Here is a 25,315-nt window from a genome sequence, read left to right as displayed (position 1 = left end):
ATGAAGCATGATTTCCTTTTACAAAAACCTTGTTGACTCTTGCTCAACAAATTGTCTTAATTTATGTGTCTGATAATTCTGTTCTTTACTGTAGTTTCAACTAAGTTGCCTGGCACTGAAGTTAGCTTTACCAGCCTGTAATTGTCAGGATCGCCCCTGGAGCCCTTTTTAAAAAGGCGTCACATTAGCTACCCTCCAGTCATCTGGTCCAGAGGCTGATTTAAGCGATAGGTCACAGACCACAGTTAGTAGTTCTGCAATTTCACATTTGAGTTCCTTCAGAACTCTTGGGTGAATACCATCTGGTCCTGGTGACTTATTACTGGTTAATTTAACAATTTGATCCAAAACCTCCTCTACTGACATCTCAATCTGCAACCGTTCCTCAGATATGTCATCTAATAAGAATGGCTCAGGTGTGGGAATCTGCCTCCCATCTTCAGCAATGAAGACTGATACAAAGAATTCATTTAGCTTCTCCACAATGGCCTTGTCTTTCTTCAGCGCTCCTTTACACCTTGGTTGTCTAGTGGCCCCACTGATTTTCTTTAGCCCTGCCAGCCATGGATTTTTCCCTGAAGTCTTTACTTTCCTTATTAATTTTCTACCCTTTGTTGTATTTATCTATTCCCCTTTTTTCCATTCGTTATATTATGCTTTTCTATTTCTAATTGCTGCCTTCATGTCCCCATTGAACCATGGATGGGCTTTTAGCCAAAGTTGTCCTCTTTCGTGTGGAGTTGTGGCTTTGGGGCATCTAATGAACGCTTCTTAGAGAACTCGCCATTGTAATCCACATTTTTCTGTCTACATTTTTTCTCGCAGTCAATTTTGCTCAGACTTTTTCCTCAGTGTTGGGGAATTAGGCTGGGCCTGTCCTCTGTTTACCCGTATTGAATGTAACCAGATCATGATCACTGGTCCTTAGACAACCACCAGCTCCCAACCCTGTGATTAATTCATCTGTATCCAGTATAGCATTCCTTCATGTTGGATGCAATACCTTTTGTGTTAGAAAATTATTTTCTATATTTTTTAGAAACTCTAACAATGTTTTACTGCTGGCTGAATGCAACCTCCAGCATATGTCTCCCAGATTGAAGTCCCTCATAACAACACAATTTTTCTGAACACACAGTACAGACAGAAGTAACTCATGCTGTTCTCTGGTTTGATTCAGTGGTCTGGGCTTTGCTAATAGCACTTTGATCCATATGCATACAACATCCCTAGGTCTGAGTCATTGATACCTCTAACACATTACCTCTTAGTAATGGTGTCTTTTGCCCACTCAAATCTTTCTAAACAGGTTATAAGCAGTGATTCTAACATTCCAGTCATGTGAATTGTCGCACCAGGTTTCAATAATATCGAATTTCTTCTCTATCAATGAAAATTTCCAATTCCTCTTGCTTGGTACCCAGACTCTTAGCTTTGCATTAAAACAACTGAAAAATTTCTTCTCTTCTCATTCTTTGCCACATCAGTTCAATTTGTTCCCAGCATACTGCATTTGAGTTTGTACCACATTTGCCTTCTTAGTATCCTCCCCTTGTGTTGCTAGCTTAATGTCCTCCTGGCTCCTCCAGCTAGTCTCCAAGAGCATCTCTTTGGATGAATGGGCCACTTCACACCTCTCAGATAGATGTGCAGAGCCTCTTCCCTGAACACTAGGACCAGATTTGGGGCAGGGACTCTGCATCTCAAATCTTCTGCCTCCAGCTGGTTCATGCACTTCTCTCAGCCCCACTACCTTCCTTTCTCAGAAGCCCTCCAAGCTTACCAGGGCATGGAGTGGCAAGAAGGAGAGTGGAGCTGGTGTGTAGTGTCCAGAGCAGTGGGTGGGCTAAGAGCTGCAGGGGATGTCAGACTGCAATGGCATAGTGCAGAGAATGTTGGAGATGGAGCGGCATCGGAGCAGTGGGGAGGAATCTGAACAATTGCAGGGAATATGGGGTTTTGGAGCGGTGGGGGTATTAGAACAGTGCATTGAAGAGTGGAGAAAAGGAGGGGGTCAGAGCTGTGCAGAGGGGGATGCTGGAGAGGTTTTGTCAGTCTCCCAAAACTCTCACATCCATTGCCCCCCAAGTTTGTCCACCTCTTCAAAAAAAGTCCCCACTGACTCCATGCTAGTCCCTGAACTGCTGCTGCATCCTCACCCCTGCACCCACAACTCCTCAATGTGGGTCCTGTCCTGATGCCTGCCTCTCTGTGGGAAGGAGGGTGAAGCAGGGTGTGCTGGAGAGGCGGAGACAGGAAGCGATGCAGGGGCAGCAAAGGGACTAATATGGAGCAATGTGTTCTGTGGCCAGGGTAATCGTTGCCTCGGAGCCAGAGACAGTGGAGAGGGTGGGAGTACATGGGGGTGCAGAGAAAATATTGTTTTTAAAAGCAAAGAAATTAAACGCTCAAAAGCCATAATGCAGTGTTACGATTGGCCAGCTGTGCCCCATGTTCTTCCAGAGAGTGGAGAGAGACTAAACAGAAACCTCTGAAAACTAGGAAATACAAAATTAAGATACATGCTGTGATGGGTTGGATCACAGAACCCCTTTGGGGCTGGCCACTGATGTGCCAAGACTACTTCTGCCCCGCCTTTCCTGCCAGCTTGGGACTCCAGAACCCTGCCTGGTTGTGCCAGACATGCTTGCCGGCTACAAACACAGGCCCAGGTCTGAACCACGTCCACAAACTGAAAGCAGCTTAAGAAGTGTTCCTGTCTTTAACACTCAGATGCCCAACTCCCAGTGGGGTCCAAACCCCAAATAAACCTGTTTTACCCTGTATAAAGCTTATATAGGATAAACTCATAAATTGTTCACCCTCTATAACATTGATAGAGAGATATGCTCAGCTGTTTGCACCCCCCCCCAGGTATTAATACATACTCTGGGTTAATTAATAAGTAAAAAGTGATTTTATTAAATACAAAAAGTAGGATTTAAGTGGTTCCAAGTGATGACAGACAAAACAAAGTAAATTACCAAACAAAATAAAATAAAACACGCAAGTCTATGCCTAATACAGTAAGAAAACTGAATACAGATATAACCTCACCCTCAGAGGAATTCCAGTAATCTTCCTTTTACAGACTAGTCTCCTTCTAGTCTGGTTCCAGCAATCACTTACACCCCCTGTAGTCCCGGTTTCTTTCAGGTATCCTTTGAGGTGGAGAGGCTATCTCTTGAGCCAACTGAAGACAAAATGGAGGGGTCTCCCAGGGGTTTAAATAGACTTTCTCTTGTGGGTGGACACCCCTCCCTCCCCCTGTGTAGAATCCAGCTACAAAATGAAGTTTTGGAGTCACATTGGCAAGTCACATGTCCATGCAGACTGAGTTCCTTACCAGCCAAGCCACATTCCTGGGAAAGCTCAGATGTGGATTGGCATCTCCACATTCATTGTTGGCTTAAGTGTTTCTTGATTGGGCACTTACTGAGAATAGTATTTTCTCAGGAAGCTGACCAACTGCTTCACTGAGGCTATTTAAAATTAAACAAGTACATAGCCAATATTTATAACTTCAAATACAAAAATGATACATGTATACAGATAGGATGAATGTATTCAGTAGATCATAACCTTTGCAGAGAGATGTTACATGGCATATGTAGCATAAAACATATTCCAGCCATGTCATATTTACATTCATGAGCATATTTCTGTAAAGCATTATGGGGTGCATCGTCACACATGCCACAACCCTCGTTAAGTTGTTCCAATGGTTAACTACCCTCATTATTAAAGATGTGTGTCTTATTGCTAGACTGAATTTATCTGGCTTCAGCTTCCAGCCATTGAGACATGTTAGACCTTTCTCTGCTAGAGTGCAGAGTGCTCTGGTATCAAATTTCTGTTCCCGTGTAGGTACTTTAAAAATATGTATTGTTTGCCTGTGCCCAGCTTCCCAAGCAATCCAGATCGCCCTGAATCAATGTCCTGCCTTTTTATCCAGATACTCCTGTATTGAGACTAATAACTTGTGACTGACTACAGCACCCTCCAGAAGGGTGATCAGTCTGGATTTGTGGAGATCAAGAGGTGAAGAATCCACCACTTCCCTTGGTAGTTTGTTAACCTTTAACCCATTCCCAGTGGTTGTTACCAGCTCCAGAATTGTCACAGTTAAGGTTGCATTGCAGGGCTGGCATTTACCTTAACTTTGTATTTTCTGATTTTCAGAGGTTTTGGTTTAGCCACTGTCCACATTCTGGAAGGGCAGGAGGCACCACTGAGCAACTTTAACTCTGCAGTAATGAAGTTTTGGGGCATTTAATATATATTTGCCCCTTGAGCTAAAAGTGTTGCTGGTAGCAGTAGTAGGCTGTTATCCTCTGTATGGCTCAGCCAATAGAGGGGTGTGTGACACACGTTTTATCAGTGGACAATACATTGCTTGCAACACAGCAGTAGAATACTGAGTGTCAGGACTCCAGGGTTCTGTTTCTGAGCCTGGGACAGGGGTGGTTAGAGCAGTTGCTGCAGCCCAGAGAGCCAAGTGCATAGGTTCAGCAGACTCTACTTGAAAGGAAGAGTGACTGAATCTTGGATCTGGGTATTAGAGATCTGGCATCTGTTCCTAATTGCCAGGAGTCCTGTTAGCTGTAAAATGGGGGGATGATACCGGTCTTCCTAAGGTAGGGGTCTGAAGCCGTGCCCAGCGAAAAGGGCTGTGAACTCAAAAAGTGTTGCATCCAACATGGGGGAAGTCTATATTAGACCTTGTCTTGACAGCTAAAGAGGAACTGAGCACAGAACTAAAAATGAATGGTAGCTTAGGCACAAGTGATCATGACTTATCACATTTATAATGTACAAACAGAATGGAGTCCAGTGATATCAATACTTGGTGCTTTAAAAGGGCCAGTTTCACAAAGCTGAAAACAATTATGAGCCAAGTCAGCTGGGAGGAAGAATTGAATCAGAACAAAGTGAATGACTGTGAATTAAGGCCACTTTATGAGGCTGTGTCTACACTACAGACCTTACAGGGGCACAGCCCTATCGCTGCAGCGGCACCGCTGTAAGGTCTCCTGTGTGGCTGCTCTCCCACCAGAATAATTAAACCACCCCAACGAGTGGCAGTAGCTCTGTCGGCAGCAGAGCGTCTCCTGCCAGCAGAGCGCAGCCCACGCCGACGCTTTTGTCTGTGAAACTTACGTCTGTCTGTCAGGGGGTGTTTTTTCATACCCCGGACTCAAAGTTTTACCGACACAAGTGCTAGTGTAAACATAGCCCTAGTTGCCCCAAAAGCCTCAATCCCCCTGTCGAGGAAGAGGCCATATTGGTTAACAAAGGACATTTTGATTAAAAATCTAGGTGGTTGTAAAATTAACACGGTGCACACTAAATGGATTAAAAACTGACTAACTGATAGGTCTCAAAATATCCTTGTAAATGGGGAATCATTGCGTGGGTGTGTTTCTAGTGGGGTCCCACAGGGATCAGTTCTTGGCCCTATGCTACTTAACATTTTTATCAATAATCTGAAAGAAGACATAAAATCATCAATAATAAAGTTTGTGGATGACACAAAAATTGTGGGAGTGGTAAATATGGTAGAGGTCAGATCTGGATTGCTTGGGAAGCAAAATATACTTTTAATACAGCAAAATATACATGTGTACATCTGGAAACAAAGAATGGAGGCCCTACTTCCGGGATGGGGAACACTATCCTGGGAAGCAGTGACTCTGAAAAAGATTCAGGGGTCATGGTAGAGGTGGACAATCAGCTGAACATGAGCTCCCAGTGCAACGCTGCACTCCAAAGGTCTAATGCAATCCTTCGGTGCATAAGCAAGGGAAATCTCAAGTAGGAGTAGAGAGGTTATTTTACTTCTGTATTGGCCCTGGTGTGACTGTTGCTGGAATTCTGTGTCCAGTTCTGGTGCTCACAATTCAAGAAGGATGTTGGTACATTTGAGAGGGTTCAGAGAAAAGCCATGAGAATGACTAAAGGATTAGAAAACATGCTTTGTAGTGATAGACTCAAGGAGCTCAGTCAATTATAACAAAGAGAAGGTTAAGGGGCAAGTTAATTACACTCTAAATACCTACATGGGGAACAAATATTTGATAATGGGCTTTTCAGCCAAGCACAGATCTAACACTATCCAATGGCTGAACATTGAAGATAGCCCAATTCAGATTGAAAATAAGGCACACATTTTTAATGGTAAGATTAGTTAACCATTGGAACAATTTTCTATGGGGCATGGTGGATTCTCCATCATAAACAATATTTAAATCAAGATTGGATTTTTTCTAAGGGGCCTACTCTAGGAGTTCTCCTGGGGTAGGTCTCTGGCCTGTGCTATCCAGGAATTCAGACTAGGTGATCACAATGGTCTCTTCTGGGCCTTGGAAGCTATGAATAGGTGACAGTATTGACTGGAGATTCTGAGCCTTGAACTCCTGACACTCCTGGCTCCTAGCTCAGGGCACCCTCGGCTGGTGGGTATTTTGTGGGGAAGGGACCCTCAGACTGTTGAAAAATGGAGATTGAAGGAGGCAGATCTGTCTTACAAAATTCAGAACCCCAAACTCATGGACCACTAAAAATGTTGATCGAAAGCCAACTCTGGAGTCAGGACTCCTGGTTTTTATCTTCCTCTCTGCCACTGGGTCACTCTGTGATGCTGGGCAAATCACATAACCTCTGTGTGACTCAGTTTGACCATCTGTTCAGTCCTGTGATGGCTTTGCATGGAAGGATTAATAGCATAGTGTTTCCTTTCACGGGTGGGATGTGGCGTTTTCCCTTTCCCATGAATTGATGGAATGTGCTGGACTGGCAGGCCGGGTCTCTCTGCTGAGACTATTTTCTGTGATGGTGTCTGTTGGGAAATGGCCGCTTGTCCACTGCATTGGGACCATCATAGTGATTCGGAAGGGAAGGCTCCTTGCAGCACCTGCAACACTGAGCCACCTCCTTAAACAGCAATGCACCAAGTCAAGCTAGTGAGTACAGCTTGTGAGGAGCCTGTTCTCCCTGTTCCTGGCTCATGCGGGGCTAGAACCAACAACTCCCTCCTCTGATCACTGACATCAAAGTTATTTGGCTTCTAAATGCTTTGCTCTCATGCATGCCCAGCTGAAGGAAAGGGCACATTCAATGACTGCAACCTGAGTTGCAGGAGATTTCTACTATGCAAGGGCCAGGGTGAGTTGGGGAGAGCTATGGTCAAGGGAGCTGCCAAGGGGCACAGGGGCAGACAAGTCCCTAAAAGTCTGGCACATTATTCAAATCAGGTCAAATCTCCCAAGGACAGGCTGCCTCCGGGGAGCCCTAGCTGCTGCCTCCTGCTGGGAATGTGCTTTCACGCTGAGGCCGGGAGGGGCAGAGGAAAGCCAAGATGCCTGAACTGTTCCAAACTTTCCACATGGCTGAGTGTGAGCCCTGAGCCTCTTGAATACGAACACTTGAATGGGAGTCCCTAGGGGTGAGCCCTGAGCCACGAGTGTAAGCCTCAAAGCCACAGTCTGAGCTCTGACTGGGAGCCGGGAGTCCTGAGTGGGACCCTGAGTACCTGAAGGGTGTGTCCATGGAGGCATGGTTCTCTTTTATCTTTCCCTACTTTTACCTTCCTGTGACCGCCTCCATCTCAGCACTAGGGCGCCTCCCGCTGAAAGGCAGCCCTGCACTCACTGGATGGATCAGAGCCGGGAGCTCTGCACCCGCGGGATGGATGGGAGCTGAGAGCCCTGTGCTCATGGAATGGGATCTGGGAGCCCTGTGCTCGTGGGATGGGAGCCCTGCACCCGCAGGATGGATCAGAGCTGGGAGCTCTGCGCCCGCAGGATGGGATGGGAGGCGGGAGCCCTGCGCTTGCGGGATGGGATCAGAGCCGGGAGCCCTGCGTTCTCAGAATGGTATATCGGAGCCGGGAGCCCTGCGCTGCCAGGATAGGATGGGAGCTGGGAGCCCTGTGTTCACAGGATGGGATTGGAGCTGGGAGCCCTGCACTCGCGGGATGGGATCGGAGCTGGGAGCCCTAGTTAGGAAGTTCTGTGGGGTGAGACGGGAATGGAGGAGCAGAGAGGGCAGGTCCCAACGCAGGAGAGGATGTAAGGGCTGATGCAAACATACTTCAGACAAAATGTTTCCTGACCAGCCTCTCCTTTTACTTCTCTGCTTGGACCCAAGTTCAGCATTGCTAGCAACATTTGCTCCCCTGAGTCCCACCGATATTTCAAGAAGGGTTTACATGAAAATATCTGCATAGTCAGTGTTTCCATGATGCTCCTGCCTGTACCTCGTCCTGAGTTAATACTGCCCTCCAGGTGGAGGGGCCTGGCTGGGAGGGGACAGAAAGGGATTTGGAGAGCCCGTCATGCAGAGGCCAGTGCCATCACAGAGGGGTGGATTTCAGTGGAGGAGCAATCCCACCCAGTGCCCCAGCCTGTGCAGCCAGCAGGGGACTGAGGCCATTGACAGACAGACATTGCTTGGTCATTTGAATCCACAGGTCAGCTCTCTGCTGTCCCTGCAGCTTCCAGGAGGGGGCAGCCAAAACCCTGTCTGGCGACTTCATGCGTGGCCTGTGTCTTTGGGTGCCCCAACCTCCTGTGACTCTGTACAGCGTGGGAGAGCCGATGCAGTTATGTGCGATTCTGGAGGCCAGTTCTAAGCCCTGGTCCCTGTGTTCTGTGACAGGTACGCCCCAGTCGGGATCCTATTCTTAATCGCTGGCAAGATTCTGGAGATGGACGACTTAGCAGTGATGGGGGGCCAGCTGGGAATGTACACGCTCACCGTCATCGTGGGGTTGCTCATACACTCCCTGTGTGTCCTGCCGCTGCTGTACTTCATTGTCACCCACAAGAACCCATGGGTGTTCATCACAGGCCTTCTGCAGGCCCTCATCACCGCACTGGGCACCTCCTCAAGGTATGCTGCTTCCCCAGGCAGACTGCGCTGGGCAGGGGCACAGCAACCCGTGGGCAGGGTTGCCAGGCATCTGGTTTTCAACCGGAATTCCCAGTCGAAAAAGGACCCTGGCGGCTCCGGTCAACACTGCTGACCGGGCTGTTAAAAGTCTGGTCAGCAGCACAGTGGGGCTAAGGCAGGCTCCCTGCCTGCCCTGGCTCCGTGCAGCTCCTGGAAGCAGCCAGCATGTCCCTGCAGCCCCTAGGCACAGGGGTGATCAGGGAAGCTCCGTGCACTGCCCTTGCCCCGAGCGCCAGCTCCGCAGCTCCCGTTGGCCAGGAACCACACCAGTGGGAGCTGTGGGGATGGTGCCTGTGGATGCGGGCAGTGTGCACTGTGCAGAACTGCTCCGCCAGGGGTCAGACATGCCGGCCACTTCCAGGAGCAGCATGGAGCCATGGCAGGCAGGGAGCCTGCCTTAGCCCCACTGCGCCGCCGACTGGGAGCCACCTGAGGTAAGCGCTGCCCAGCTGGAGGCCGAACCCTCTGCCCCAGATCAGAACCCACTCCCACCCCCTTCCTCCCTCCCGGAGTCTGCACCCTGCACCCCTTCCTGCACCTCAACCCACTGCCCCAGCCCAGAGCCCCCTCCCACACCCTGAACCCCTCATTTCTGGCCCCACCCCAGAGCCCACACCCCCAGCCCAGAGCCTGTACCCCCTCCCACAGCTCAACCCTCTGCCCCAGCCCAGTGAAAGTGAGTGAGGGTGCGGGAGAGCGAGCGATGGAGGGAGGAGGGCTAGAGTGAGTGGAGTGTGGGGCCTCAGGGGAGGGGCAGGGCAGGGGCGTGGCAAGGGTGTTGCTGATGAAGGGTTTTGTGCAATTAGAAAGTTGGCAACCCTACCTGTGGGGGAGGGCTGGGGAGCTAATTAGACATCATGGGACACATGCTCAGAAGCTCTCGTTATTCTCAGTGAGTGCTGAACTCTTGCCACCGCCAGGCTGTGGGGTGGGATTCCCAGCTTCTTGCCCTAGAACCCAGTCCCAAGCCCAACAAAGTCCCATGGCCTTCTTTGGCCCTGGATTGGAGCTGTGATCATGAGGGCAGGCTGCCTCCGTCTACGTGCATTAGTGTATGTGCCAGCCACCAAGGAGGCGAACGTATCTGTCTGGGGAGGAGATGGTGGGGACTTAGCCGCTGGTCCTGGACTGAGTCCTGGACTCAGGGCCCAAACTCATATACCACTGGCCTGGCCTGGGGGAGACTGCTCAGCCTGCCACTCACACACACATTCACAGACACGCTCACACGTGCTCTCATACACACACATGCGCTCTCGCACACCCGCTCTCACACGCACTCACACCCATGCACTCACATGTGCTCTCACACACTCACACATACACACTCAGACAAGGCTGTCTAGTCTTTCTCAGTGACTGGGGAGAAGGGCCTCAAGACCCTTGTCTAAGACTGGTGCAAAGAAGCTCAAGATGGTGCCACCCTCCTGCAGTACAAACAGCTTTCTGCGGAACCTGCTGCGAGGCCCCACTCCTGGCCTGACACCGTCACTCCCAGCCAGCAGCAGGGCTGGGAGTCCTGACACTCTCAGGCAGCTTCAAAGTGCACTATACCACCAAGAGACCCACTCAGTCTGCACTCACTCCCAGCAGCCACTTCTGACCTCCCCCTCTACACCTTGCAGGGCAAGAAAGCAGGGATGTAGGATAATAACAAACCAGGGAAGGGCCAAGCATGCTGGAGTGCGTGGCCTTTGCTATTTCCTAGAGGAAGGCAGCATGGTCTGGTGGTTAGAGCTCTGGGAGTCAGGAAACCTGGGTTCTGCTCTTGGCTCTGAGCTTAACTCTCCATGTCACTTTGGGCAAGTCCCTTTCCACCTTTCTGCCTCACTCTACAATACAGAGGTTCTTGGAGGCACCATGCCAGGGGCCAAGCCCTTGGTCCTTCCCCACAGCGTAGGCTCCAGTAGCCTTCAGGGTCTATTGCTGAGTGAGTGGGGTCACAAAACGCCTCCGGCCAGGGCCCCCTCCCTGGCGCAGAGGTTGGGTGTGGCTCTTTCATGGTGTTTGGGGTTTCCTTTCAGCTCGGCAACGCTCCCCATTACGTTCAGGTGCTTGGAAGACAACAACGGGGTGGACAAGCGCATCACCAGGTTCGTTCTGCCCGTAGGCGCGACCATTAATATGGATGGCACAGCTCTATACGAGGCCCTGGCAGCCATCTTCATCGCACAAGTCAACAACTACGAGCTCGACTTCGGGCAAATCATCACAATCAGGTGACTGGGCCCAAGAACCTGTGCCATTCAGAGGGAGTCAGGCATCGGGGGTCTTGCAGGGCTTGACGGCTGACCCCAAAGGGATCGGGCACCGGTTCTGCTTTGAAAAGGGACTGAGAAGAGGGGGAAACAACAAATTCAGAGAGGGCCCCACTTTTGCCAGCCATGTTCTGGGAGGCGGTTCTGCCCCAGGCCAGAGATCAGGCTGTGGTTTTCAGACTGGGGTACATGAAGTCTCTCCCCATGGTGAGCAGAATGAGCCCATGAGAGCCAAGCAGCAAAGGTTGGGGGTTGGGGGATTGAGGGTGGAGGGGACTCTGACAATGACCGCAGTTTGCAGTGTTGTTGCAACCATGTTGGTCCCAGGCTATTACAGAGATAAGGTGGGAGAGGGAATATCATAGAATCATAGAATCTCAGGGTTGGAAGGGACCTCAGGAGGCCATCTAGTCCAACCCCCTGCTCAAAGGAGGACCAATCCCCAGGTAAATCATCCCAGCCAGGACTTTTTCAAGCCTGATCTTAAAAACCTCTAAAGAAGGAGATTCCACCACCTCCCTAGGTAACGCATTCCAGTGTTTCACCACCCTCCTAGTGAAAAGGTTTTTCCTAATATCCAACCTAAACCTCCCCCACTGCAACCTGAGACCATTACTCCTTGTTCTGCCATCTGCTACCACTGAGAACAGTCTAGATCCATCCTCTTTGGAACCCCCTTTCAGGTAGTTGAAAGCAGCTATCAAATCCCCCCTCATTCTTCTTTTCCGCAGACTAAACAATGCCAGTTCCTTCAGCCTCTCCTCATAAGTCATGTGTTCCAGTCCCCTAATCATTTTTGTTGCCCTCCGCTGGATGCTTTCCAATTTTTCCACATCCTTCTTGTAGTGTGGGGCCCAAAACTGGACACAGTATTCCAGATGAGGCCTCATCAATGCCGAATAGAGGGGAACGATCACGTCCCTCGATCTGCTGGCAATGCTCCTACTTATACATCCCAAAATGCCATTGGCCTTCTTGGCAACAAGGGCACACTGTTGACTCATATCCAGCTTCTCCTCCACTATAACCCCTAGATTGTTTTCTGCAGAACTGCTGCCTAGCCATTTGGTCTCTAGTCTGTAGCGGTGCATGGGATTCTTCCGTCCTAAGTGCAGGACTCTGCACTTGGCCTTGTTGAACCTCATCAGATTTCTTTTGGCCCAAACCTTCAATTTTCTAGGTCCCTCTGTATCCTATCCCTTCCCTCCAGCATATCTACCTCTCCTCCCAGTTTAGTGTCATCTGCAAACTTGCTGAGAGTGCAATCCATGCCATCCTCCAGATCATTTATGAAGATATTGAACAAAACCGGCCCCAGGACCAACCCTTGGGGCACTCGGCTTGATACCGGCTGCCAACTAGACATGGAGCCATTGATCACTACCCGTTGAGCCTGACAATCAAGCCAGCTTTCTATCCACCTTATAGTCCATTCATTCAGCCCATACTTCTTTAACTTGCTGGCAAGAATACTGTGGGAGACCGTGTCAAAAGCTTTGCTAAAGTCAAGGAACTCCATCCACTGCTTTCCCCACATCCACAGAGCCAGTTATTTCATCATACAAGGCAATTAGATTAGTCAGGCATGACTTGCCCTTGGTGAATCCATGCTGACTGTTCCTGATCACTTTCCTCTCCTCTAAGTGCTTCAGAATTGATTCCTTGAGGACCTGCTCCATGATTTTACCAGGGACTGAGGTGAGGCTGACTGGCCTGTAGTTCCCAGGATCCTCCTTTTTCCCTTTTTTAGAGATGGGCACTACATTAACGTTTTTCCAGTCTTCCGGGATCTCCACCGATAGCCATGAGTTTTCAAAGATAATGGCCAATGGCTCTGCAATCACATCTGCCAACTCCTTTAGCACTCTCGGATGCAGTGCATCCGGCCCCATGGACTTGTGCTCGTCCAGCTTTTCTAAATAGTCCCGAACCACTTCTTTCTCCACAGAGGGCTGGTCACCTCCTCCCCATGCTGTGCTGCCCAGTGCAGTAGTCTGGGAGCTGACCTTGTTCGTGAAGACAGAGGCAAAAAAAGCATTGAGTACATTCACTTTTTCCACATCCTCTGTCACTAGGTTGCCTCCCTCATTCAGTTAGGGGCCCACACTTTCCTTGACTTTCTTCTTATTGCTAACATACCTGAAGAAACCCTTCTTGTTACTCTTCACATCTCTTGCTAGCTGCAACTCCAGGTGTGATTTGGCCTTCCTGATTTCACTCCTGCATGCCCGAGCAATATTTTTATACTCTTCCCTGGTCATTTGTCCAATCATAGAATCATAGAATATCAGGGTTGGAAGGGACCTCAGGAGGTCATCTAGTCCAACCCCCTGCTCAAAGCAGGACCAATCCCCAACTTCTTGTAAGCTTCTTTTTTGTGTTCAAGATCAGTAAAGATTTCACTGTTAAGCCAAGCTGGTCACCTGCTATATTTACTATTCTTTCTCTACATCAGTCTGGTTCGTCCCTGTAACCTCAATAAGGCTTCTTTAAAATACAGCCAGCTCTCCTGGAGTCCTTTCCCCCTCGTGTTATTCTTCCAGGGGATCCTGCCCATCAGTTCCCTGAGGGAGTCAAAGTCTGCTTTTCTGAAGTCCAGGGTCAGTATTTTGCTGCTCTCCTTTCTTCCTTTTGTCAGGATCCTGAACTTGACCATCTCATGGTCACTGCCTCCCAGGTTCCCATCCACTTTAGCTTTCCCTACTAATTCTTCCTGGTTTGTGAGCAGCAGGTCAAGGAGAGCTCTGCCCCTAGTTGGTTCCTCTAGCACTTGCACCAGGAAATTGTCCTCTACACTTTCCAAAAACTTCCTGGATTGTCTGTGCACCGCGGTATTGCTCTCCCAGCAGATATCAGGGTGATTGAAGTCTCCCATGAGAACCAGGGCCTGCGATCTAGTAGTCATACTGCTCCCTTACATACAGTGCAACTCGCCCACCTTTTCTGCCCTGCCTGTCCTTCCTGAACAGTTTATACCCATCCATGACAGTACTCCAGTCATACGAGTTATCCCACCAAGTCTTTGTTATTCCAATCACATCATAATTCCCTAACTTTGCCAGGACCTCCAGTTCTCCCTGCTTGTTTCCCAGGCTTCTTGCATTTGTGTATAGGCACTTGAGATAACTTGCTGATTGTCCCTCTTTCTCAGTATGAGGCAGGAGCCCTTCCCTTTCGCATCCTCCTGCTTGTGCGTCCTCCCGGTATCCCACGTCCCCACTTACCTCAGGGCTTTGGTCTCCTTCCCCCGGTGAACCTAGTTTAAAGCCCACTTCACTAGGTTAGCCAGCCTGCTTGCGAAGATGCTCTTCCCTCTCTTAGTTAGGTGGAGCCCGTCTCTGCCTAGCACTCCTCCTTCTTGGAACACCATCCCATGGTCAAAGAATCCAAAGCCTTCTCTCTGACACCACCTGCGTAGCCATTCATTGACTTCCACGATTCGTCGGTCTCTACCTGGGCCTTTTCCTTCCACGGGGAGGATGGACGAGAAGACCACTTGCACCTCAAACTCCTTTATCCTTCTTCCCAGAGCCACGTAGTCTGCAGTGATCCGTTCAAGGTCATTCTTGGCAGTATCATTGGTGCCCACGTGGAGAAGCAGGAAGGGGTAGCGATCTTGATGAGTCTCGGCAGTCTCTCCGTCACATCGCGAATCTTAGCTCCTGGCAAGCAGCAGACTTCTCGGTTTTCCAGGTCGGGGCGGCAGATAGATGACTCAGTCCCCCTGAGGAGAGAGTCCGCGACCACCACCACCCGCCTTCTCCTTCTCTTGGGAGTGGTGGTCGTGGAACCCCCAACCCTAGGACAGTGCATCTCATGCCTTCCAATCGGCGGAGTCTCCTTCTGTTCCCTTTCCTCAGACGTAGTCCACTCTCTGCATTAGTAGCTGTGGGGAGAACATGAAAACGGTTGTTTACCTGTATCTGCGTTGCTGGTACATGGACGCTCCCCTTTCTTCTTCTGGAGGTCACATGCTGCCAAATTTCTTCACCGTCCGTCTGTCCCCGCTGCGCAACCTGCTCTGAATCTTCAGAATGTTGTGTCCTTAGAAGCCTATCCTGACATCTGTCCAGGAACTCTTCAGTTTCTCTTATGCAACGCAGGGTCAATACCTGTTGCTCCAGACCTTGAACCTTCTCTTCCAATATGGAGACCAGCTTGCACTTCGTACAGACAAAGTGGCTTCTGTCCTGTGGAAGAAAGACAAACATGGCACATCCAGTGCAGGTCACAACAGCTGAACGCTCACCATCCATATTACCTTCCTTCTACGAGTTTCCTCAGGAATTTTAGTAACTACTCAGAGAAGACAGCAAGATGTAAGCCTCAGTGGGCTCTCCCCAGGTGAACTCCCTCTGTTAACCTCTCTGCTGTTCGCTGCTCAGCTGGTTCGCAGCTGACTGGCTTTTTATAACAGTCAGGCCCACTCAGAGCTCACCTGGAATATATCTTTCCTTGGACCAGCTTCTGTTGGAGAAGGAGACAAGCTGGGCCAGCCCTGAAGAAGAGCTCAGTGCAGCTTAAAAGCTTGTCTCTTTCCCCGGCAGAAGCTGATCCAATCAAAGCTATTCCCTCCCACGCCTTGTCTCTGCAGCAGGAATGTTCGCTAATCACTGAACTCGGTGAGCAGGTTGTAAACTGAACTTCCCTGATCGATGTTACCTGTGAAAAGGGCCAAAAGCCCAAACTATAGCTTGAGGGTCCCCAGATCTCAGCTCTGCCCTGGAGTGCCCGGGTAGATGGCGAGTTACAAAGCAAGCAGCCAGCATGCCTGCGCTGGAACAGGCAAACTCACGGGAACACTTTGCAGTTATGACTGAATGTCCCAGCGGGGGCGGAATTCCTAGGCATTCCTGGCTGCTCCATCCCTCAGAGCCCTGAAATCTCCCTTTGAAATGGGTAAGTGCAGGGGAGGGCACATACTGCTGCTGGGACACAGTAGACCAGACTATGGATGCAGGAAGCAGCCTGCGTTCATGGCCATTGCAAGTGTGCACTGTGCTGCATGCCTGACCAGCCACTGCCCACGGGGATGGCAGGAGCCTGCCTGGTGACCGAGGCCAGCTGTTGAGCTTGCGGCTGATGGGATTTGAGCACCTTTGTGATACACTGAATTTGTTGCTCGCACTACTTGCCTCTTTGGGTGACACTGGCTCTGTGAACTGGCACTGGACTAGATCAGAGCATAGGAGAACTCCTGCCTTCCTCAAAGGCTGCAGGAGGGTTCTTCACCCCACAGCAGGGGCTGGGAGTTTGACTCCCCCAGGCTAGGTTGTTCCATTCAGTCCCAGCTTGGGTGGATTGTGCTGTGGCTCTTGTCTGTAGAAAGGGATGAAATAGCACCAGGACCTGAGCAGTCCTGCACTTCGTGGAGTTTGAACTCCGCACCAAAGGTCATCGCTCCAGCCCCTCTACAGGCTGCATGTTTATATAATCACACATCTTTCCAGCTGCTGACCAGTCTCTGTCCATAAGTCCCTTCTGAGCCATTTCTCACCCTGGAATCATAACCCAAAGCCAGGGAAACTGGGATGTTAGATGAGGTGGGATCTGAGTTACTATAGAAAATTCTTTCCTGGGTATCTGGCTGGTGAATGTTGCCCATATGCTCAGGGTTTAGCTGATAGCCATATTTGGTGTCGGGAAGGAATTTTCCTCCAGGGCAGATTGGAAGAGGCCCTGGAGGTTTTTCACCTTCTTCTGTAGCATGGGGCATGGGTCACTCGCTGGAGGATTCTCTGCTCCTTGAAATCTTTAAACCACAATTTGAGGACTTCGATAGCTCAGACATAGTTGAGAGGTTTATTTCAGGAGTGGGTGGGTGAGATTCTGTGGCCTGCATTGTGCAGGAGGTTGGACTGGATGATCATAATGGTCTCTTCTGACCTTAGTATCTATGAATCTATGAAACTGCTTCCCTTCAGGGCCTGCCTTAAAAGTTGAGACCCTTTCAGGTATGTCTACACTGCCATTAGACACCTCTGGCTTCCCCATGCCATAGAACAGGAGTGGGGAACCTATGGCCTGTGGGCCGGATCTGGCCCGTTGCTTAATTTCATCCAACCCGTGTATCCCATAGGCTGGGGAAGGTTGTGACTCCCCAAACAGCCAGGCGTGGACCACACTCCACCCTGCCCAGGCCCTCTCCCCGCCTGTTCACTGCCATGCAGCGTGCAGCTCCTCCAGTCCCCCTGTGCTCCAGCCAGAGCTCGGAGGGCTGCCCGCCTGCCCTCCTGGCACTCTAGGTCTAGGCAGACCTGTGTGCTGCCTGACTTCCAGGCGCTCCAGGCCTGGGCAGTGCTGGGGCCCATGCCATCTGCCCTCCCGGCACCCCTCTGGGGCTGGGAGGCTAGCGTGGGGCGGGGTTTGGGGCCGGTGGTCATGGGGTGGTGTGGGGGCCACAGGACTCTGGCAGGGAGGTGGAAGGGGCGTGGCTGGGGGCTTTGGATCAGACCCTTGCTTTTTACTATTATGTGACCCGCGACTGATTGTTTTCTGTGGGTCAGTGGTCCGTGGTAGAAAAAAGGTTCCCTACCTCTGCCATAGAACATACGAACGGCCACATCGGGTCAGACCAACGGTCCATCTAGCCCAGTCTCCTGTCTTACGACAGCGGCCTGTGCCAGGTGCCCCAGAGGGAATGAACAGAACAGGCAATCATCAAGTAATCCATCCTCTGTCGCCCATTCCCAGCTTCTGGCAAACAGAGGCTAGGGACACCAGTTTCTCTGAAATGGCCTTATCATCCTTGAGTGCTCCTTTAGCATCTTGTTCGTCCAGGGGCCCCACTGGTTGTTTAGCAGGCTTCCTGCTTCTGATGTACTTAAAAAAATTTTGCTATTAGTTTTTGAGTCTTTGGCTAACTGTTCTTCACATTCTTTTTTGGCCTTCCTAATTATATTTTTACACTTTGCTTGCCAGCCTTTATGCTCCTTTCTATTTTCCTCACTAGGATTTAACTTCCACTTTTTAAAGGATGCCTTTTTGCCTCTCACTGCTTCTCTTACTTTGTTGTTTAGCCACGGTGGCTCTTTTTTTGATTCTCTTACTATGTTTTTTAATTTGGGGTATACATTTGAGTTGAGCCTCTGTTACAGTGTCTTTAAAAAGTTTCCATGAAGCTTGCCGGGATTTCACTTTTGGTGCTGTACCTTTTAATTTCTGTTTAACAAACTTCCTAATTTTCATGTAGTTCCCCTTTCTGAAATTAAATGCTACCATGCTGGGCTGCCGTGGTGTTTTCCCTGCCACAGGGATGTTAAATTCAGTTATATTATGGTCACTATTACCAAGCAGTCCAGCTATATTCATCTCTTGGACCAGATCCTGTCCTCCATTTTGGACTAAATGAAGAATTGCCTCTCCTCTTGTGGGTTCCAGGACTAGCTGCTCCAAGAAGCAGTCATTTAAGGTGTCAAGAAACTTTATCTCGGCATCCCGTCCTGAGGTGACTGTCAATATGGGGATAGTTGAAATCCCCCATTATTATTGAGTTTTTTTGTTTTTATAGCCTCTCTAATCTCCCTGAGCATTTCACAGTCACTATCACCATCCTGGTCAGGTGGTCAGTAATATGTCCCTACTGCTATTTTCTTATTATTCAAGTATGGATTGCTATCCATAGAGATTCTATGGTACAATTTGGTTCATTTAAAATTTTTACTTTATTTGATTCGATGCTTTCTTTCACATATAGTGCCACTCCCCCACCAGCATGATCTGTTCTGTCCTTCCAATATATTTTGTACCCTGGTATTACTGTCTCACTGATTATCCTCATTCATCAGTATTGTAGGCAGAGATATTACCATCTCCCTATTCCTACCCCATGTTCCCATTTATACATCCAAACAAGCTGTGATATCTGCATCCCTATTATCTGGGAAAGTTTCCTTCTAAGGGTATGTCTACACTGCAGTTAGACACCCTGGGCTGGCCTGTGCCAGCTGACTCCAGACTGCTGCGGGGCTGCAGGGTCCTAGACCCTGTGCTCCAACCCAGGTCCAGAAGTCTACACTGCAATTAAACAGCTCCTTAGCCCAAGCTGTGTGTGCCTGGGTCAGCTGTTTAAAACAAACAAAAGGAAGCATTTCTTCACACAACGCACAGTCAACCTGTGGAACTCTTTGCCAGAAGACGTTGTGAAGGCCAAAGCTATAACAGGGCTCTAAAAAGAGCTAGATAAATTCATGAAGGATAGGTCTATCAATGGCTACTAGCCAGGATGTGCAGGGGTAGTGTCCCTAGCCTCTGGTTACCAAAGACTGGGAATGGGCGATAGGGGATGGATCACTTGATGATTACCTGTTCTGTTCATTCCATCTGGGGCACCTGGCATTGGCCACTGTTGGAAGACAGGATACTGGGCTAGATGGACCTTTGGTCTGACCCAGTATGGTTGTTCTTATGTTCTTGATGAGACCTTTACTGGACACTGTGTCCAGTTCTGGCCTCCATGCCTGAAAAAGGATGTTGAAAAATTGTAGAGGGTTCAGAGCAGAGCTACAAGAATGATTCAAGGTCTGTAGAACCTGCCTTGCAGTGACAGCCTAAAGAAGCTCAATATATTTAGCTTATTGAAGAGAAGGGTAAGAGGTGACTTGATCACGGTCTGTACGTTCCTACCCGGTGAGAAGATTTCTGATCGCAGAGAGCTCTTTAATCTTATAGATTCATAGACATAAGGCCAGAGGGGTGCGTTTTGCCCATCAGTTCTGACCTCCTCCATAATTCTGGCCACAGCTTCTGGGTTAACGAGAGCAGATCCTTTAGAAAGACGTCCAATTTTGATTTAAAGACTGCAAGTAATAGAATCCACTACGTTCCTTGGTAAGTTGTTCCCATGGTAAATTACTCTCAATATTAAAAATTGTTCCTTATTTCCAGTTTGAGTTTGTCTAACTGAAACTTCCAGCCATTGGATTTTTTTCTACCTTTGCCCACTAAGGTGAAGAACGGGTATTGTTTCATATTCTCTGTGTATATATAAAGTCTGCTGCAGTTTCCACGGTATGCATCTGATGAAGTGAGCTGTAGCTCACGAAAGCTCATGCTCAAATAAATTGGTTAGTCTCTAAGGTGCCACAAGGACTCCTTTTCTTTTTGCGAATACAGACTAACACGGCTGTTACTCTGAAACCTCTAGTATTATATATTTTTTCCCCATAGAAGTAGTTACAGACTCCACATCACACATGCAGTGCAGGGTTTGGATGATGGCAGTAAATAAGGCAGGGGCTACGAACTGACTGAGGAATACTGAACAAGCTGCCTCCGTCACTGAGCACTGTCCGTCCTTTGTGCTGAATGAGGTGCAGTCCTGTGGAAACATAGTGCATGGTTGTAGGATTAAGGAATGTACCATAATGCCTAGACACAAGGTGGCAGCACTAGGTTTGCACAGGCCACCAGAGATCTGCCATTTCCTACCTTTGCAGATTTAACGTTTTAATATAGTTTTTTTCATGCAATTAAAAAATAGAATAAAATAAAAATAAGTGTGGAACCAAATTTGGGGCTTGAACCTGCTCCACTGATGCCAAAGGCAAAGATCTTGGCGGCTTCAGCGGGAGCAGAAGTGTACACTGATTGAATGAAGACCTGCCCCTTTGCAGGGCATGGCCCACACCTTTCTTTCTCCTGCTGATCACTGTGCTTCCTGTCCTCCCCAGCATCACTGCCACTGCAGCCAGCATTGGAGCGGCAGGCATCCCGCAGGCAGGCCTGGTGACCATGATGATTGTGCTGACATCGGTGGGGCTGCCAACTGAGGACATCACCCTCATCATTGCGGTGGACTGGTTTCTGTAAGTGCCCTGCACAATGGCGAGCTCTGCTCCAGCTGCAGAGCCAGGTCCTTCCTGCTATGTGCGGGAGTTTGCTGTGCTCAGTGCCTGGTCCAAACAGCACAGTGAAGGCTCTAGGACCACCTTGTATCACTAGGCTTGCAGCCTACTCCTTTACATGTGGGGTCCAGCCAGGGCTCCTCAGCACATATCCCAGAGACTCCAGGCACAAGTGACCATGTTCAGAGCAGCTGGGTCACTGAGCAGAGTAGGCTCCATTTGCTCTAACTGGCCAAGTCCTAAAGACTTTTCCTAGACCTTCAGGACCAGCTTGTCCCCAAAAGGTGCAGGCCTGCATTGGGGCAGTACTGCACGCAGGGAGCTTGGGAAGGGATTGTGTCTCAAGGAGGCACAGGGCTCCCTGGGGGCAGGAGTGTGGCATCAGCGCCAGAATAGGGAGGGCCAGGGGGCCATGATCCTCCCACTTTTTGAAAGTGGACAGATTAGCCCTGCCCCCACCTCCAACCCTGCTCCTCTTCTTCCCCCTAAAGCCCCACCCTCTGACCAGGCTGCCAGCTGGAGCCCGGCTGAGGAGCCTGGGCAGCGGGGGGTGCCATGCCACTGACCCTCCACCTGATTGGGGTGGGGGGGACCAAGAGAAGCCCCCAGCCCATGTCCCTGCTCCTGGGCCCCCAGCCCAGGGCAGGTGGAGGCTCCTCATTGCTGCCTGGCCACACGGCTCTTACAATGGCCGGGCTGCGGCTCTGAGGCCCTAGCCCCTGGCCGGAGCCAGGTCAGAGTAATAGCCATGCAGGCAACTGTGGGGAGCCACAAACCCTCCACCTGCACCGGGGGTTGCTCTCGGCCCCCTCACACTGGGCAGTTGGAGGGTCTACGGCTCCCAGCCCGCTCCGGGTTCCAGCATGGCCGGGGGCGGGGCAATGGAAGGAGCGGGGCTCCTGCCCCCCCACTTTTGGGACGGTTCCACGGGGGCTGGGGTGTGGCCCTGGCAGACAGCAGCAATATTTGTGTATTCTGCGTTCATTGTGATGCAGACTGAAGCGGGTCACGCTAACTATGGGCATTAAAAATTAACACAGGAATAGACTGAAAGAGCAGCTCCCAAGTCTAGGATTGCGTTGGTAAGAAGAAAATTGACCAGGGCTGCAGGCAAATGGCTACGGGTGAGTGCCAGAACGTGCACCCCTGCAACACAGAGCAGGGGATGGAGGCTGGCGAAGGGTCTCAGGCCTGGAGTTGGCTGAGGAAGGCGAAGGAAAATAGGGAGCTGATGAAATGATGTTGGCTGTTGTGTTTAAATGATTACACCGTATAAGGGATCAGCTGCCTCCTGAGCACCCCCTCATGGCCAGAGGTCATGCTGCAGCAGCCTGCTTCTGTTCCTTTCCTTGGGTCCTTTCATAACTCACTCAGTTAACTGGTGCTGAAGCGTTTTCTGCTTGCTGCTTCACAGGGTCGGGTTAGAGCAAGGCAGGGCGTAGGCTGGTGCTAGGGTGACTGTAGCAGGCCCTCAGAGCTGTGTTTGCACAGTTCGGGGGTCATCCCCCAGCAAAGCTCCACCTGCTCCTACGTGCACAGGCCCAGCACCCTCCCTGTCCCCTCTGAACCCCTGCCCTCACACAACGCTTGGCCCACTCACGTCATGCAAGTGCTTAAACATTCCAAAACCGAGGCAATTCATGCACGAACCCCTCTGCTGGGAACCAGTTCCAGCTGCCACACATGCAAGTTACCTGACAAACCACAAAGGCAAGGAAATGAAAAGTTAAAGCACCTAGCAGGACATGCCCTCTACTCCACCCACAGACACACACCTTTTCATTACCGTACGCCACGTGGCGCAGCCTTAACCCAGAGGGATTCCATCCTCCTACCCCCACATTTTGCAACATATGTAACATATAGTGTCATCTCTATAGCAGGTGTAGTCAAGTCAGAACATGACACAGGCTCGATCCACCCTCTGGGCCCCTGCTTGTCAAGAATCAGTTTTCATCCCTTTCATTCCTGAACTGGTACTGTGATAGGCGTGCATCCTACATAATGTGGGGGCACCTAGCCCACCCCAATCGTAGAGTACACACCAGGATCAGCAGGGACAATCTGATTGTCACCAACACAGAGGCCAAGAAGGGGGTTTGTGTGGGGTCATAAGAATTACAAGTAAGCAGAGCAAGTTCAAGGATAAATGACTTCTGCCTAGATGTGCCTCCCACAGTCAACCGAACTGGAAGAATAGGAGCTCAAGGTGAAACGGTGAAGAAACAGGTCCTATTGGCAACAGTGCTCGTGGGGTAGGTGGCTGCCATCCCTGAGTACAGTCCCATCCGTGCCAGTGGGTGTAGAGGGAGTGTACCAGTCAGTGGCTTCACTCCTCACTCCATGGTTTTGTGTCAGGTGTGTTTTGTGTGTGGCCACTTTAATTATTTCACAATTACCTTTTTGTGTGTGTATAAATAAGTAGAACGATGACATAACAGCTACTGGCAAAGAAACCAGAGCAATTTAGTGGGAAATGATTTTCAATCATATTATGTCAAACTCTTGGTGGGGGCAGTTTGGTTGGTTGGTTTTGTTCAGGCTCATTTTAAAGCACAGTTCTGCTCAGAGACAGCTTGGTGGGGTGTAGGGTGTCCTTGTTTGTCTTTCAGTGAGTCCGAATCCAAAGCCAGCTGCCAGCTCTGAGCCCTGTGGGACAGGCTCTGTTCCACCATCACCAGTAGAAAAGGTTCTGCAGGCCAAATTACCCCTCCAGGAGAGCTGTGGGGCCCCGGTGCTTGGAGCAGGACTGCACAAGTGTGAAGTGATGGGAAGTTCTGTCAATGCCAGGCTGCAGTTCACTCTATCTCAGCCCAGCTGGCTCTGCCAGATGAAAACCAGTCACAAGTTTTTTGAGACCCTTAAAGGCAGCAGAACTGAGAGCGATGCACAGAGCCTGATTTCCCTCTCACACCAGTTGTAAACTGAGAGCAATCTCTTTGAAACCGGTGGAGCTGTACTGGTCCTGTTGACATTCCAGGGAAGTGTCGGGCGGAAGTGAGAGGCGGGGGTAGATCAGTTGAATAAGAAGGACTCTTTTTAAAATCACTTCTCTGAGTCAAACCGAACTTCAGGTGTCCCAAGTCGGGGGGGGGCATTCCGTAGCTGCCTAGATCTGCCTTAGGAAGATTTTCAGCACAAATTTCATTTTGACCCTTTGTCTAAAGCACCAGGCACTAGAGCTGCTTGAAAAATGGGGAACATTTCCCTGAAAATGTTTGTGGAAAATGTGTCCCTTTTTCTGTTGAAATTCTGACAGTTTTCAGCTAGCTCTGGTACCAAAAAGTGATGACATTTCCCTGAAAGACTCATCCTGTTTTTCATGGTCACTCTTCTCTGCTGCTTTCCAGGGACCGTCTGAGAACCACCACCAATGTGCTGGGGGACTCCCTGGGAGCTGGGATTGTGGAGCACCTGTCTCGGCATGAGCTGGATGCACAGGACAGCGAGCTCGGGAAGTCTGTGATTGAGGAGAATGCGAAGCCCTACCACCTGATCTACCAGGCGAACACCCACAAGCACCGCAGCAGTGAGACAATCATGTGACGCCAGGGAGCAGGGTTCAGATTGAGCCTTTAAAAAGGTCAAGACTTTCAGTGGCGGGGGATGGAGAAAGAGCCAAGCAGAAGCAAACTCTCCTCCCCCTACACACATTTCCCCATGCAGCCTCCCAGTCTCCCTCTTTTAAACCTAAGCTACAGAGAAAACAAAGATTTAACCCTTTCTTTACCTAGACAGTTAGATGTTCATTGTGACCCTCATATAAGAGAAGCAGGACTGAGAGGTCCTGCCTTTGTGGTCCACTTCCCCACCCTGGACTAGACTAGGAGTGGGAGGATGATAGTGTTTAGATTAGTAACTGTTCCTCCTCTGCACTTTGAGGCAGAAAACTGGAGCAGCCTCTGTCTCCCACTTCTAGACATTGTCTGAGGCACCAGGTGTTTCATTAGCATCTTTCTTCAAATTTTTATCTGCCTTTCTTTGTATGCTTGGCATATGAAGGGTTAAGGACCAAGACAATAGGCAGCAACTGGCTCCTAGAATTAGTTGGTATTTTGCAGTAACCAACTAGGATTTGGTTGCTTCCATGGTACTTACCTGTTACTATATAGCAGCATTTTTCTTGTGAAGTCCTGGCTTTCTAGTTTCTATTGTGATCCAGGAATCAGACCTGAGTATGTTACATTCAAAGGTAGAGTTGGCCTAGCACAGGGGTGGCCAATCTGGGGCTCCGGAGCCACATGTGGCTCTTCAGAAGTT

At 49.8% G+C, this 25,315-nt stretch overlaps 1 protein-coding gene across 1 annotated transcript in view; it reads left to right on the top strand.

Annotated features, from left to right (window-relative positions):
- Positions 1 to 24,601, top strand: part of LOC144280163 (excitatory amino acid transporter 1-like) — a 49,100-nt gene extending 24,499 nt beyond the window's left edge. Inside the window, exons 6-9 of the mRNA XM_077841962.1 lie at positions 8,659 to 8,892; positions 10,977 to 11,171; positions 20,882 to 21,016; positions 24,406 to 24,601. Of these exons, the coding sequence (XP_077698088.1) occupies positions 8,659 to 8,892; positions 10,977 to 11,171; positions 20,882 to 21,016; positions 24,406 to 24,601 (760 nt within the window). The remainder of the gene's footprint in view (positions 1 to 8,658; positions 8,893 to 10,976; positions 11,172 to 20,881; positions 21,017 to 24,405) is intronic.
- The last annotated feature ends 714 nt before the right edge of the window (positions 24,602 to 25,315 follow it).

This window comes from Eretmochelys imbricata, chromosome 25 (assembly GCF_965152235.1).
Source record: "Eretmochelys imbricata isolate rEreImb1 chromosome 25, rEreImb1.hap1, whole genome shotgun sequence".
Classification (NCBI taxonomy): Eukaryota; Metazoa; Chordata; order Testudines; family Cheloniidae; genus Eretmochelys; species Eretmochelys imbricata.
The sequence above is the reverse complement of the archived record's forward strand: the minus strand, read 5'-3'. Positions and strand labels throughout refer to the sequence as shown.